The 17500-nt window shown below is 41.9% G+C and overlaps 1 protein-coding gene across 1 annotated transcript in view; it reads right to left on the reverse strand.

Annotated features, from left to right (window-relative positions):
• The window catches only part of LOC143293861 (adenylate cyclase type 1-like), a 378538-nt gene that overhangs the window by 70657 nt on the left and 290381 nt on the right, over positions 1-17500 (reverse strand). Inside the window, 2 exon segments of the mRNA XM_076605169.1 lie at positions 11740-11881; positions 15668-15826. Of these exon segments, the coding sequence (XP_076461284.1) occupies positions 11740-11881; positions 15668-15826 (301 nt within the window).

Here is a 17500-nt window from a genome sequence, read left to right on the forward strand (position 1 = left end):
AGCCACTCGATTTAGCGATGAATAGTGTATTGTCTTTGTCGTCAGTATCAATGCTCTGATTTCAAACGATCTGCGTTTGGTTTGGGGTTAAATTCAATCAATGTTATTCATACAGAGGTCTCACTCAGCAGGCTGATTATTCTGACATATTATATCAAGATTTTGCGGTGTGAAATAGTGTGTGTGTGTGTGTGTGTGTGTGTGTGTGTGTGTGTGTGTGTGTGTGTGTGTGTGTGTGTGTGTGTGTGTGTGTGTGTGTGTGTGTGCGTGCGCGCACGCGCTTTGTGTGTGTGTGTGTGTGTGTGTGTATTTGTGTGTGCGCGCACATGCTTTGTTGTTGCTGCAAAAGCCGACTCGTGAAGATGTCCTCTATTATAATAAAAAAAAATAGTTTCTCCATATCCGAAATGCATAACTATGGATAATATGTGTCTTTTCAATTAACGTTCGAACATTAATGGGTAACTTGGCAACCTGTCAAAGTTGTGCGCCTTTGTCTACTTTTTTTCTGGAGCAAAATTATTAGCCTGTATATTGCTTTTAACGTTCAGCGATACAGTGCTGTTTCAATGCTATACAAGGTTAAAAAGTCAGCAAATTGCTCCGTGACTCGAGAGACACAGCTCTTGAAACTCAAAACGAATGTATATAGAAGTTACGCCACGGGACCACTTTCTCTGGTTGTTATTTTGTGTTTGTTTCCCCCCTTCCCCCTCCCCTGGCTGAAAATAGATGCTCAGCATGGCAGGACCGTGATACAGACAGGAATCCTAGATGTCTGAAGAGGAGAAGAGAAGCAACGATGGTGAGTTCCCTGAGGAAACATGTCGCGGGGGAAAGGCCATGGCGAACTCTTTTCTTTCTTTTAGCAGAACCTCTTCCAATCCCTGGTGCGGGACAATAGGGCAGCGAAAGACGAGAAAGGAACTGGGCCAGAGGATTATGTCCCTTTGCTGGACAGGGGTTTCTTTTTCCTTCTTTCTGCTCTCTTCCCTCCTCTTTCCTGTCTTTCCCTTGCTGTGCTAGGGGAGGAAAATCCATACACTCCCATTTCGCTGACGCAAGGAAAACAAATCGATGACTGGGAGAGAGAGAGAGAGAGAGAGAGAGAGGGGGGAGAGGCAAAGATAGGGAGAGGGGCGAGTGGATAGGGGTGAATGAAAAGGAAAGGAGGGAGGGCGAGGACGGTAATCTTTCCTCCTGCTAGTCTTAAGTGTCGGCCACTCCACAGACCGTCGTGTTCACAATGCGCGGCACTAATTCAGTCTGGCAAGACCGCACAACGTGTCCTTTCAGCAGTGCGAAAAGCTAAAAGCGTCTGCGAGTCGGAAATCACTTCTCCCCATTGTCCAGTTTAGCTCTGAGTGTGAAAAGCCTGTCACTGTAAACTCTAGCCCCACGTTTTCCCCAATCACTCAGCAACTGTGAATGTTTCTGATTTTGGACGCGGAAAAAGTTGGGTGAACAAAGTATGATTGTCTGCACATACATTAACTTAAAAAAAAATCATTAAGGGTTTGATTCCCATTTAGCGACCCCTAAAAGGGGAACATTTTACACACATTCGTATCTACATCATGTGACAACGGTCGGGCGCAAAACAAAAAAGTCCACAAAACCTTGAGTTGTGAGCTGTGTAATCTGCTGGTGCTGAAATGAAAATTGGAAAAAGAAATTCCAGTCCCCCCCCCCCCCAATCCCCACATACACACACCCTCGCTAACAAACTTTCATCAGTGACTGGAAAATTGTGTATCTGTGTATTCAGAGTCAAAGAAACATTGAAAGACCTCCAATGATCGAAACCAACAGAAAAAACAACAATACATAAAACAAATGCAATATTCAAACCAAGCGTAGCACGGTGACACGATGCTCACTTATTTAGATATATATATATATATATATATATATATATATAATAATTCATTGACGTGCTTGTTTAAATACAAATCTAACAAATCGTTTATCTATTTTGACAATGTCGCTACCTTCAATTCAACCATCATTTTTATCAACCATTGTTCAAGAAAATAAATTAACTCTCTCCATACGAACGGCGAAAGAGACGACGTTAACAACGTTTCACCCCAATTGCCACCATCAAAATATTGCAAGCAGAAGGCTCTTATACTGAAGAGGTGAATGTTGACAAAGATTACCACAATTCTGACGACGGAAGCTAAAGGTTGGGTCATTCAGACACCCACTGGACATCCGAGGGGTCTGTGTAGAGGAGAACAGAGGACTGGCCGTACTGAGTGAGTTAAGGAAAAAAAAAAAGCAAAGAAGAACAACGTCGACGAACAACAACAACAACAAAACCTCGTTCACTAAACACCCTTCCGTAGCCTTCGCGCACAACCACTTCCACCACTCTTGCCCTTCTCTCGTCCCCCTCCCCCACCCACACCCCCATTCACATACAAGACAACCACTGTCCGAGGTGACAGCTAACAGGCAGCAGTGTCCATCACAAAGAGACAGAAACTAATTCCCTTCTCCCCCCCTCCCCTCCCCTGACTCCTTCTCTGGACCACTCCCCCCCCCCCACACACACACCACCTAACCTCCCTTCCTCTTTTCTGCCATCCCCCACCACCCCTATTCACCCCCTTCGTGCCACCAGCCAACAAGAAGGCATCGCCACAAATCGTGTTTGGTCCAGACACAGTCCTGTCACTGGCGTCGTCTCCTCCCCCCCCCCTTCACCCCCTCCATCTCCCCTCCCCACACTGCCATCCTTATTAATAATATCTCACCCTCACTGTACCCTTGTGCTCCCGAACCAATAGGAAAACCATTCAGACCCCTCTCTCTCTGTGTCCCCCCCACAATACATTAACAGCGGATAATAGTGGAGGACGGTGAACCTGGCCGCAGATTAACCGGGAAATTGACGGTCTTTGAGTTGTAAAGGGATTGAGTGAGAACTAATGGTCACTATATGAACCGGCATTAATAGTAAATTAATCTGCTGTAAAGAAGGTGGTGCATAGAAAATAATGGAGCCCTCGGCAGCGGGTCACGGACAGATGAGAAATTAACAGGGTGAGGGAGGGGGGGAAGGGGCTGGAATATTGGTTAGTATCGCTATTACGGGATATGCGTTGTGTCAAATGTCTACATTGCAATTTTGTGGGTGAAAGTGGTAAGTTATTTTCGCAAAGAAAAGCTATGCATCACAAACGTAACTGCATTGAAAAGTGAATGATCTTTTGGGCCAGTCTCTCTGAACGGTACCACAAGTGTGTTGCGTTGTTTTGAGTTCTCATTCGACTGTTCTGCGCCAGGTGTTCTTTTGCCTTTTGTCTACTTCGTCAAAACTTCACTGGAGGGCTGTCCGGGTGAAGTGACTTTGCTCTCTTCGCACCAGGTGCCCAGTGTATTTCCACCGCCTGCTCATCATCATGGTGGCTTTCATGTTCTCTTAACTGCACTGGGAGAGTGAGGAGGAGGAATTTTGTTTAATGTCCCCGTCACACATTTCGGTGACTGATGACATTTTGTTAAAGTATTTATGAATATATTTGAGTATTATCGGTTAGAAGGGGTGGGAGATGTGAATGAATGGAGAGTTGGGGGAAACTGGGCAAATGAGGGTGAAATGAGGGTGAAATCTGAAAACAAATCTAAATACCATTACAGGAAATTACTTAGAAGGACTTCGTAAAAGAGAAGTCGTTAAACTGAAAAAGTGAAACAACTGATAATGAATGCAAAAAGTCAAAAACATCAACGTTCTCAGTCACTTGTGAAGACACACTTTCGTGTACATAAGGCTTCATCAAACTTCAGGAGAGAGAGTAGTTGTTGATTAGAGATGGTACTAGGCCAGAAGAGCCGCGGGATTCTCGCGGTTTCTCGTGTGGAAGGTTGAAAAACCTTGTTAGATATGTATTTGACTGTGCTTTCATATCTGTGAAACTGCATGTTTGGTGCATATCTGTTATGCATGTGTGGGTGTATGTCTGAATGTGTGTCTTCATGTTTTACATTTATTTGCTTATTTATCATCATTGTTGTCTTATTTATTTATTTGTTATTATTATTATTATTTTATTATTATTATCATTACTACTCCCTTTTTTAGATCATAACTATTATTTATTTATTTATCTATTTATTTACGTAAACTTAACTATTATTTATTCACCTTTTTTTTTCTCAAGGCCTGACTAAGCGCGTTGGGTTACGCTGCTGGTCAGGCATCTGCTTGGCAGATGTGGTGTAGCGTATATGGATTTGTCCGAACGCAGTGACACCTCCTTGAGCTACTGAAACTGAAACTGTTAGATCACTCTGGGTCATCCTGCAGCAATCTGAGCCAAGGAGCAGTGTGGAAAGTAGTGGGATGTACACAACTCCGGTACATTCTCATCATTGGCGTTGGTGCTGTACTGGGGTGGTTCTCCACACGTTGCTCAGCATTCTGAAGGTGACCCTGGCCTTGCTGGGACGGCTCTTGATGTCATTGCTTGGGCCTCTCCTCCCCACACCCCCAACTTCTTCTTCTTCTTCTGCGTTCACTCGTATGCACACGAGTGGGCTTTTACGTGCATGACCGTTTTTACCCCGCCATGTAGACAGCCATACTCCGTTTTCGGGGGTGTGCATGCTGGGTATGTTCTTGTTCCCATAACCCACCGAAAGCTGACATGGATTACAGGATCTTTAACGTGCGTATTTGATGATCTTCTGCTTGCATATACACACGAAGGGGGTTCAGGCACTAGCAGGTCTGCACATATGTTGACCTGGGAGATCGTAAAAATCTCCACCCTTTACCCACCAGGCGCCGTCACCGTGATTCGAACCCGGGACCCTCAGATTGACAGTCCAACGCTTTAACCTCTCGGCTATTGCGCCCGTCACCCCCAACTATAATATTATCTGATAGTACTGCCCAGGTACACAAATTCGTCACCTGTTCCGTTTACTTGGATTAGTGAAGGGTTTGGAATGTTCCGTGTCATCATCAACTCTTGTTTTCTTCTGATTGATCTTCACGGCTGTTTCCGGAGCAAAGATGCTGAGACGGGTTGTCTTCTCTTGACGATGAGTGTGAGAGACAAGGGCCAGGTTATCTGCAAAAGTCCAGATCTTCCAGTGTTGAGAGGACACTCCATCCGATTCTTCTTGGTTGATCTTCAGCTGTCATCACCCAGTCCATGGCCATGCTGAAGAATAGTGCTGAAATTACGCCTCCTCGACTCGCCTGTGTATTCACCTCAAAACTTGTGTTCGCTGTTTCCTGCTTTGCATGTTAATTTCGTGTAAAAGCACTTGATGATAATCAAAATCTGTCGTGGGAACCCATAGGCTCGGAGTATTTGCATAGGCTTTCCCTCTGGAAGCTATCAAAGTTTTTTTTTTATTTATTTTTTTATCGAAATCTACACAATTGATAATGAGATTCGTTGTATGATGAAGTTTGGGAGGATTTGCTAGGAATCGACAAAAGGTCGTAGGTAATGTGTGTGTGTGTGTGTGTGTGTGTGTGTGTGTGTGTGTGTGTGTGTGTGTGTGTGTGTGTGTGTGTGTGTGTCTGTGAGGGGTGATGGGTGGGGGTGGTAGGGGTGGGGAGAGGGTGTAAGGGGGACCGAAATTGGATTGGGAGCCGAGAGGAAAATGCTACACAATGACTGGACATGGTAGGTGGGAGGCAGGAATAATATCATGCCCCTAACACTGCTCTTGTCTTCAAATAAGCTATGGTTATTGGTCGATGATTCCCATTTTGGTTCTCTCTCTCTCTCTCTCTTCTCTTCTCTCTCTCCCTCTATGTCTCTTTCTCTCTCTCACCCCCCCTCTCTCTCTCTTCTCTCTCCCTGTATGTCTCTTTCTCTCCCCCGCCCCCCCTCTCTCCCTCTCTCTCTTTGTCCCGTGCCCTTCCTACTGCTCACTTCTCTGCCAGGATGATCGTTCCATCAAATTCCTCTCCCCGAGTCAAGTCAGCATGGAGCTTCTCGCTTTGCAGCGCGCGCACTTCCTTTGTTCCTCCGTAACCGTTCAATCAACTCCCAACCCCCAGTCCCCCGTCACCTTCACCCTCACCCTCACCCTCCTCCTCTCCCCACACTCTCCCACTCAGCATGTTTCTTTCACCTTTCAATTTTGTTCTTCAGTCAGTCAGTCAGTCCCCATCAATCATTTTTTTCTTTCTTTTCTCTGGGGAAGGCAATCTAGGTTGTTGTGCTGACTGACTGAACAGTTTTTTTTTTTGTTTTTTTAGGTTCTTTCCTGAGATCGACTGTCTGTCTCTCAAGCAGTCTGCAAGATCTCTTGGAGAGATAGATAGACAGGAGGGTGCTTGCTACTGTGGCTGCCAGCTCTTTCTCTCCACCTCCTCCTGTGTTCCTGACCTTCTCATCTCTACCGGCAGGTGGAGGGGGAGGGGTGTGTGTGTGGGTGGTGGTGTGGGGGGTGGGGTGGGGGATGACGCTGGAAGCGTTTCTGATTTTCTGCCAATATCTCTCTCCCCCCCCCCCCAGCCCTCTCCACCCTTTCTTTTAGTGACACACACAGGGGAGAGTTAGTTCTTTTGTCGGCAAATCGCGGCGTTCCGCAGATGAAGCCAATCGCCACGTCTTGGGTGTCGTTACAATCGCCGCCACTTGCAGTTCGCCTATGCGAGTGCGCGAGCGTATGTGGGTGTGCGTTTAGGTTTGTGCGCGCGCGCGTGCAGTGTGTGTGTGTGTGTGTGTGTGTGTGTGTGTGTGTGTGTGTGTGTGATCGAGAAAGAGAGAGAGAGAGGGAGAGGGAGAGAGGGTAGGAGGGGGGGGGGGGGGGGGGGGAGAGACAGAGACAGACAGACATGCAGACAGAGATAGAGATACAAAGACAGCGATAGGGTAAGTACATTATTATGGGTGGATATGGACAGGGACATAATTATATGGAACAACAAAACAAAACATAAATCTACATAATCATCCCCACTTCGGAGCACACTTAATTACGTTTGGGTATTTTAGTTCAAATTTCACATTTTGCATTTAAAAAAAAAATCAGAATGAATCTGCATGATTCATATTGGAACTTGACCAAAAAAAGAAAGAAAAAAAAGAAAAAAGAAAAAAAAGAGAATCTCACAAAAAACTCCATCATGATGCACAAAAAAACCAACAAGAAAAACACACAAACACAAAACAAAAACAACAACAACACAACAACTGCAGGACGCAGGAACAACAGGGGAAAAAATGAGCCACCCACCAACCTGAAGCTACATAAGTCTGCAACATCATTTTGCACTTTTCATAAATCTGACAAACTTAATCTGATATGTGATTCTTGGCTGATAATTATAACAGACAGAGAACACTGAATGATCAATTGGCTATTTTTGTTTTTGTTTTTTGTTTTTTTTGTTTTTTTGCAACTGAATAAATCATTTCAGTAAAACGAACAATAAATCAGATGGTGAAACTGAATGCTATAATCAAAATTGGAACAGCCTCTTTTTTATGTTCTTATGTTTATCTACTTTTTATCTTATTTTACTTTCTTTATCTGTTCTCCTTATTTTGTTTCGCTTTTTTGTAATCCAGGCAGACCAAACGTATGTAGCATTAGAATTCAGAGGTTTTTTTGGGGTATAATGAGTACAAATAATACGTAAAGAACTGGATTTCTCATCAAACGTAGCACTGCTTTATTTCTATTTATCAAACTGTTGGTAAAACAACTGTCTGGCAAAAGTATACCAAAAGAAACAAAATCGTATAAATAATTGGAACACATTCGTATGGTCATTGTCTTTTTTTTTTCTTTTCTTTAATTATTGCAGAAGACAAACTGGGAAGTGTGCTGCTATCACACACACACACACACACACACACACACACACACACACACACACACACACACACACACACACACACACACACTCGCACACACACACACACACACACACACACACACACACACACACACACACACACACACACACTCTCTCTCTCTCTCTTCCAAATTTGCCAGAGAAATGCAGGAACAACATAAAAAGCCCGAAGGACACAAACATATATATATGTGTGTGTGTATATATATATATATATATATATATATATATATATATATATATATATATATATATATCTAAAGAAGAAAAGAAGAAAAGAAGAAGAAAAAACACCATAAAAATGGACATGTATTGAAACATCTGACGAAAATTTAAAGGGAACTTGTTTCCTAACCAGGTGATTTTCAGATTCAGTTTAAAAGTAAAGAAGGCTGATTTTCAAAGCAAGGAGGTAAATATTCTACTTTCGCCGTGATTTTGATATTGGTGACCCCTTATATTAAAAAAAACAAAACCAAGTAAAACAAACAAAGAGAAAAAGAAAAGTATAAGTTTTTGGAAAAAAGGGGAAATATCCGCAGAAACACAGTTCTCATGTGACTGGTACCATAATGAATCGATGTTTTTTAAGTTCACCAAGACTGAAGTTTACAATACGTGATAACTGTTACTTTGAACTTTATCACTCAGACCTATCGATGTTGCGGTTAAGCATATCATTTTTGACTGTAAATCAACGAAACCTTGCTTAAGAGAAAGTGTGTCATCTGCAAACAACAGACACGTTGATGGCTTTGACATTTTGCATTCATTATCAGTGACGTATGTTTGTTAAATTAACAATTTCCATTTTACGCTTTGCATTTTGTGATTTAGTCTTCAAAATTTGCTTCCATTCATTTCAAATATTAGACGTATCGCACGCTCTATCTAATCTGTTTTCCACCACTTCACTATGTCTCTTCCTTTCTATCCTCTCGAACTTGTTAGTCATCTATTTTTCAAATGTGAAAACTATAACTTTAAGAATTAGATATCTACATTTACTAGTACGTATGCTAGGATATTTAAATAATTCTTTGCATTGTACACCGCTAGTTCCACGAGAAAGAACAAAGTTGGGTTGAATAAGGAACGGGGGAGTGGACAGTGCAGTGTCAACACGGAGCCATGATCTTTCAAAAGCGTTCAGACAGAGAAAAGAAATACAGATTTACAAACACACCAAATACACAACGATCTTTTATGGCGAGTAATGGACATTGAAACATATTATTTATCCATACTGGTCATCAGCAGTTTTACAGTCATCAAGCACACCACCATATATCTGACGACAAGGAAAACAACCAAAAACCCGTCATCATTTTGACGACCAGTGGATTGCAAAGCTTCAAATGCATCATGATTTTGAGGACATTGTACAAACATCAAAATGCACCACCGTTTCGATAGTCAGAACATAAGAAGATATTGAGCACATCATCGTTTTAATGACTAGTGATGAGGAAAACATCTAATACGTCATCATTTAAGAATGGTAATTACGAAAGCATGAAATATACCGCAAGTTGCATGGAAATACTTAACCCTTTCACCACCAAGCTCGCATTTATGCACAGGCGTGGTAGAGGATCCGTGTCACTGAAAGGTGACCATATCATTGGTCTGTTATCCATGAACCTACTGCTCTTAATGTTCGGTGGTAGGATAGGCCATATTTTCTATACATCACAGGGAGAATCCCCAGCTATTCTTAGACACTGTCTTTTCTGTGTTTATAGCACAAGGGAATTTTGTACTCTCTAAACTGGCTGGCGGTGAAAGGGTTAAGCCACATTTCAACCAGAAATACACCAAGTGCGGAAAGGCTATACACTTGAAAAACAGAAACCAGACATACATGATACGATGTCCACCTGCAACCATAAATGCATCACACACATCCCATTGTAATGATAAAGCGAGCAGAAGTCAGAATAAAGCGTATTCATCATCATTCAGGAGCAGAACACGAGAAGCACACGGAGATGGGGGTTTCAAGGATGTGCTGAAGGAACGGAGAACGACAGTGCCAGGAAATATCAGGAGTATAGTAATACAGTAAACCATGAATTAAAAACTCCGTACCGCAGCTTGTAGAATTGTGCACAAAGACTGACGTACGTTGAAAGATATGAGGAAGGGAGGGAGGGAGGGAGAGAGAGAGGTGGGGGACAGGAAAGAGTGGAGATTGAGGACAAAGAGAGAAACAGAGGAAGAGAGGAGAGAGACAGAGAAGGGAGGAGAGAGAGAGAGGAGAGAGAGAGAGAGAGAGAGAGAGAGAAGACAGACAGAGAGAGAGACAGAGAAACAGAGAGACAGAGAAACAGAGAGAGAGAGAGAGAGAGAGAGAGAGAGAGAGGGGGGGGGGAGGTCAAGGGTGTGAATCGAGGGATAAGGGAAGAAACAAGGGGAAGATCCGAAATCAGAGAGACACCATCACAGACAAGAGAAGTCATGTGTGCTTCAATTCACAACACCGCTTTCTTGGGAGATAGAAAAAAAAAAAACAGACTTGGTGCTGCAACAACACAGTTCACCACATGACAAGCCACTCATAAACAGACGACCTACTTTCCAGTGTCTTCTGGGTCTGTCTGAGAGATCCATCTCTGCTGGCTACAGAACACGAAAGAGGAGGCGTGGTCATTGAACCTAGCGGTCATGCATGCAACAGACTATAGACAGACATGAGCTACTACGACCTGTGTTAAGAAAATGACTTTCCTCCCCCCCCCCGCCCCACACTCCCCTCCACACACATTCGCCACCAACCCACCCCTTTATACCAAAAAACAAAAAAACAAAAAAAAACCAAGGAAAGACCAAAATATCAAACAGAAAGACATGCAGAGAGAGAGAGAGAGAGAGAGAGAGAGAGAGAGAGAGAGAGAGAGAGAGAGAGAGGAGAGAAAGTGAGTGGGTGAGAGAAACAGAGAGCTGGATATATAATACATATACTACTGTCCACTTCATATTGATGGGGTACTCTTTGAAATAATAAAAGCTACTGCTAAAAAAATACTATCACTATCACTTAAACGTGACAAGCTCTAATGATCATCATGCACACATTCAAAACAAAGAATGACTGAAATCAAAAAGCAAACAATTCATGATGATTTGCACACTATCTTAAACTCTGAACAGTAGTAATCAAAACTACATGCGCACCACTCAAACTGTCATGAATGCATACACATACACACCAAATAGCATATAAGTATCATCAGACCAAATCTACAAATCTAAAAGCCAAAGACAATGGCATAACAACTGAACGAGAAGGCTAAATCAAACCGTACAAGTTTATGAATTACTGAACGAATAAAACAGCAAGCATGAATGAAAATAAAGGACCCACGTCTGTGACAATGTAATAAAAAATGAAATAAACAGGAAATTGGGTAACGCAAAAAAAAAGAAAAAAAAAAAAGAAAAAAGAAGAAAAAAAAAGAAGGTTCTAATGCAGAAAAAGAGAGACTTCAAAAGATCAAATCATCAACACCACGCAAGCTTAATTATAAAACACGGATTTCCAAATCAAGACAAAATGTCACGAAAGTTTTACTTTTATTAAAAACAACAACAACCACCATATCTACATCATGTTCTTCTCTCTCTCTCTCTCTGTGTTAGTGTGTGTTAGTGTGTGTTAGTGTGTGTGTGTGTGTGTGTGTGTGTGTGTGTGTGTGTGTGTGTGTGTGTGTGTGTTTGTTTCGATACAAAAATCAGTTAGGAATTTCTTAAATCACGTATAACAAAACACACATACCAACGACGCGATTTTAATGATAACAATAATGAAGAAGTGGATGATGATAATGATAATGACGGTGATTATGATAATGATGATGATGATGATGATGGTGACGATGATGATGAAGACTCACCTTTCTGGGATGCTTGGCTTTGATGAAGTAGGTATCCACGTTGTGATGTTTCAGGTACATACTCCGATCTCCCCCATGCCCGGGTTCTGTCTCATAGTCATCGTGCAGGTGGTCCAGTGTTGCCCTGGTCAGGTGTACTCGCCTGTTGGAACAGGAAACAGTCTGTATGATAGTCAGTCGTATCCGACTATGACCATCAGAACAGCAGAGGAGGCAACTGCTGTCCCAACTATCTAGGCTAGAATTTGATTATAGTGGTGAATGTCTTGCCCCAAGTTACATTCCCTCTCTCTCGGCCAAGAGGGTTTTAGGACAGTCGGAGTTGGGATGGTTCCTAAAGACCAACTAGCTCCTAAGGCTGCAGCACTAAGAGCCAGTGCAATTTTGCCTCCTTGTTTGAGAGTCATAATCCTTAACAAAGGCGTAAACTATTTATGACTTCCCATTACAGTGGATAAACCATTGTTCATAAAGCTTTCACTTTGCTGTTGGGCCAAATGTAACAGGAACAGTATTGATAAGTAAACAACAGACCTAAATTCTGACCATTGAACGTGCGTCTTGTTTGCTACGTATGACACAAGTTATATACATGCTGTCAAACAAACAATAGTTTTGCTGTGTCAACTCAAAAATACTAAATGCTGGCCAGTGAAGTAAAGTTTTGCTACTAAAACCTTAATACTGACCAAAGAATATGCGTCTTGCTATATGTGACACAAGAATTATAAATGCTGACCAACAAGCAATAGTGTTTCTACGTCAATTCAAAAAACACAATGCAAGCCAATGAAAAAGAGTTTTGCAACCATATACCTAAATACTGACCAATGAATATGCGTCTTGCTACGTATGACACAAGAATTATAAATGCTAACCAACAAACAATAGGTTTTCCTCGTTGACTCAAAAAATCTAAATGCTGGCCAATGAAAATGAGTTTTCGCTACCATAAACCAAAATATTGACCGATGAATATGCGTCTTGCTAGCAACGTGTGGCATAAGAATTCTAAATGCTGACCAGCAAACAACAGTTTTGCTATGCCGATTCAAAAACTGAATGCTGGCCAATGAAAAAAGAGTTTTGCTACCATTACACAATTACTATAAATAGCATTCGAGAAACAAGTGCTGACCACTGAACAAAGATTTTGCTACTTCGTCAACACAAGAACTGAATGCTGACCAAGGCACAGGAGTTTTAGCTGCTTGAAGAAAAGAACAAAATACTGAACAACGAACAAGAGCTTTGCTGCTTCAAGAAAAGAACTAAATGCTGAGCAACGAACGAGAGTTTTGATATTTGAACGCAATAACTAGAATTAATGCTGCCATGTGAACTTTTGGGATGAAAGTTGAGCCATGAACAATTTACTAAATATCTGAAGTGAACAAAATCCTTGGTAACAATTACATACTGAATGCACATAACCAATGAATGGTTTATGATACTCGAAGAAAACAAAACCATTCAGTGAAAAAAAAGAAGAAAAAAAAGGCGTCATCAGTAAGTGTTAAACAAAGATATCAACGACTGATCTGGTGTAAGTGACGAAAAAAAAAGTGATACAAAACAGTCATTGGTAGATAACCAATAGTGCTAGAAGATGAATAAATAAAACACTCGATAATAAATGGTTTATGAGGCATGAAGGAGCACTTGGTCCCCAGTGGTTGCTGGAGTACATGAAGCAAAACTGTTACGAATGGACGGTTAATGACGCATGAAGGATGGTTAGAAAAGGGACAATCAATGTTTAACGAACAAACGATCATCAGCCAAAAACATAATGATGCGTGAACAAATGCTATACTTATTATAGCTCCAGTTAATGGTACTACAATCACCCATAACAAGCTGTTAATCCGTGAAAAACGTGATCAGAATAACGTGTGATGCATGAGAAGAAAAAATATATAATCAGTGAAGTCGTGTGGAAGCAGAAGAAGAAGTTTCAGTTTCAGTTTCTCAAGGAGGCGTCACTGCGTTCGGAAAAAATCCATATACGCTACACCACACCTGCTAGGCAGATGCCTGACCAGCAGCACAACCCAACGCGCTTAGTCAGGCCTTGAGTGCGTGCTTTTTATTATATTTATGTACCTATCAGAGTGGACTTTTTCTACATAATTTTGCCAGAGGACAACACTCTCGTTGCCATGGGTTCTTTTTCAGTGCGCCAAGTGCGTGCTGCACACGGAACCTCGGTTTATCTTCTTAATCCGAATGACTAGACGCTCAATTTGATTTTCCAGTCAAACTTGGGAGAAAGGGCGAGCGCGGGATTCAAACCCACACCATCAGGGACTCTATATTAGCAGCTGAACGTCTAAACCATTCTGCCACCTTCCTCCTACAAGAAGAAGAAGAAGAAGAAGAAGAAGCAGGACGAGGATAAGGTTCACAGGGATCAAAGAAGACGTACTTTGATAAACTTGTACCGCTGACGCATGTAAAAACAACAACAGCAAATGTCAGTGGTGAACAGGAAGCAATCAGCACGAACAATGGACCGACTAGTTCTTTCCCACTACCCTCCCATCCACGAACACACATGCTTCAAAGCAGCGGTATCACTTCCTGGTCCGGCGTATTGCCACTAGGCTAACCATCCCGCCCATGACACAGTCAGTACAACAATATGATTATTAAAAAGAAAACATTTTAACGAAGTAAACATACAGTGTAAAAGACACTGCCATGTGTAAAATGTTTAATTTTCAACTTGCAGAACCCCCCCCTCCCCCCCCCCCCCAAAAAAAAGAAGAAAAAAAGTGAGAGTTGTATAATCAATGGTTACTCCACTGCAATGGGAAGTCATTTACAGCTAATTTAGTCTTTTGTGAAGGACTATGACTCTCAAACCAGGAGGCAAGATTGCACTGGCTCTTAGTGCTGCAGCCTTGTGAACTAGCTGGCCTTTGGGAACCATCCCAACGCCCGATGTCCTAAACCCTTCCTGGCCAAGAGAGTGGGGATGTAACGTTGGGCAAGACACTCTCCACTATCATCAAATTCTAGCCCAGATAGTTGGGACAGCAGCTGCCTTCTCTGCTGTTCTGATGGTCATCGTCGGACACGACTGACTATCATACATATAATTTGTACAGTACCACAAGGCTTCCTTGTTGTTGCGACTGTCGAATTCAACGAATTCGTATGGTGACATTTTCAAATGTAATCACTGTTCAAACCATTCGTATGATGACATTTTCAAATGTAAACACTGTTAAATCTGTTTTTATGATGACGATTTTTAAATGTAAACGCTGTTCAAACCATTCGTATGATGACATTTTCAAATGTAAACACTGTTAAATCTGTTTTTATGATGACGATTTTCAAATGTAATCACTGTTCAAACCATTCGTATGATGACATTTTCAAATGTAAACACTGTTAAATCTGTTTTTATGATGACGATTTTCAAATGTAAACACTGTTCAAACCATTCGTATGATGACATTTTCAAATGTAAACACTGTTAAATCTGTTTTTCTGATGACAATTTTCAAATGTAAACACTGTTCAAACCATTCGTATGATGACATTTTCAAATGTAAACACTGTTAAATCTGTTTTTCTGATGACAATTTTCAAATGTAAACACTGTTCAAACCATTCGTATGATGACATTTTCAAATGTAAACACTGTTAAATCTGTTTTTCTGATGACAATTTTCAAATTTAAACACTGTTCAAACCATTCGCATGATGACGACATTTTCAAATGTAAACACTGTTCAAACCAACTGTCCAGACGAGAGGCTCTCTCTGTGTGTGCGTCTCGCTCTATCTCTCCGTGTCTCACACACACAGATACACACACACACACACACACACACACGCACGCACACACACACACACACACACACACGCACGCACGCACGCACACACACACACACACACACACACACACACATACCCCGGTATGCCGCCAGCCTCCATGTGGTTGGCCAAGGTGACGTCATTGCTCCACACGTCATACTGCCACTTCTTGAGGCCCAACACCCCACACAGCACGCGGCCCGTATGCAGACCCACCCTCATGTTCAGCAGCACGTCCGTCTGCTCACACACCAGCCTGGGAACGGAAAGTTTCAGTTTCAGTTTCAGTTTCAGTAGCTCAAGGAAGCGTCACTGCGTTCGGACAAATCCATATACGCTACACCACATCTGCCAAGCAGATGCCTGACCAGCAGTGTAACCCAACGCACTTTGTCAGGCCTCGAGAAAAAAGAAAAGAAAAAAAAGATAACTAACTAAATAATAATAATATAATTAAAAATAAATAGATAAATAATAATAATAATAATAATGAAAATTAAATAAATAAATAGATAAATAAATAAATAAAATAAATAAAAAGACAACAATGATGATAAATAAGCAAATAAATGTTTAAAAAAATAGCATTCACACATACACACAAATGCATAACAGATATGCACCAAACATGCAGTTTCACAGATATGAAAGCACCCTCAAAATTAATAAACATAAACGTACATGAGCCCCAACACACACACACACACACACACACACACACACACACACACACGGAAAGAGAGCATATAGATAAATAGATAGATAAATGAATGAATGTATGGATGATGAATTGTGTGAATGGCATGGATACTTATATAGCGCCTATCCTCGGTCGGAGACAAAAGCTCTAAGCGCTTTACAAACACAGGCCGTCTACCTGGGTAGAGCCGACGGACAGCTGCCACTGGGCGCTCTTCATTCGTTTCCTATGTCATTCATTCAGATTTCAGGCTCGAACACATACACACTCAGACTTACATGTAACACTTTACTTGAATGATCGTTTTATTCATTTACCCCGCCATGTAGGCAGCCACACTACGTTTTCGGGGTGTGCATGCTGGGTATGTTCTTGTTTCCATGACCCACCGAATGCTGACATGGATTACAGGATCTTTAACGTGTGTTTTTTGATCTTCTGTGTGAGTATACACACAAAGAGGGTTCAGGCACAAGCAGGTGTGCACGTATTTTGACCTGGGAGATCGGGAAAATCTTCACCCTTTACCCACCAGGCGCCGTCACCGAGATTCGAACACGGTTCCCTCAGATGGATAGTCCAACGCTTTAACCACTCGGCTATTGCGCCAAAAGACACAGTGGCATAAACAAACAGATAAATAGGTGAAATATAAAAATATCAACAACAGTAGGCTCTTCATGTCTTTAAAACTTGTATTCTAATACAGCAGCCCGGAAAAGCTGTCTTTACAGGGAAAATTTGCTGCTTTTTTAGAATACAAGTTTTAAAGGCATGAAGAGCCTAAGGGTGTTGATATATATATATATATATATATATATATATATCATGTGTGTGTGTGTGTGTGTGTGTGTGTGTGTGTGTGTGTGTGTGTGTGTTTAACATTACAAGACATCAGTATCACTCACGTTGTTGGTTTTTTTCCTTCTCAAATTGAGAGAGAGGGACAGAGGACGGGGGAGACAGAGGGACATAGACAGACAGGTGGACAAAGAGGAACACACACACACACACACACACACACACACACACACACACACACACACACACACACACACACACACACAGAGAAAGAGAGAGTGGGGCAGGGCAGAGGGAGGACCAGGTGAGTGTGTTCTGAGACGTGCCCATGATTATTTGTGATTGCCACACCCCCATCCGCAGCCTCCACCCACTCATGCTGGTGCCAAGGGCTTCATTGTTGACTGGACAAATACAGCATTGTCATTC

This window comes from Babylonia areolata, chromosome 19 (assembly GCF_041734735.1).
Source record: "Babylonia areolata isolate BAREFJ2019XMU chromosome 19, ASM4173473v1, whole genome shotgun sequence".
Classification (NCBI taxonomy): Eukaryota; Metazoa; Mollusca; class Gastropoda; order Neogastropoda; family Buccinidae; genus Babylonia; species Babylonia areolata.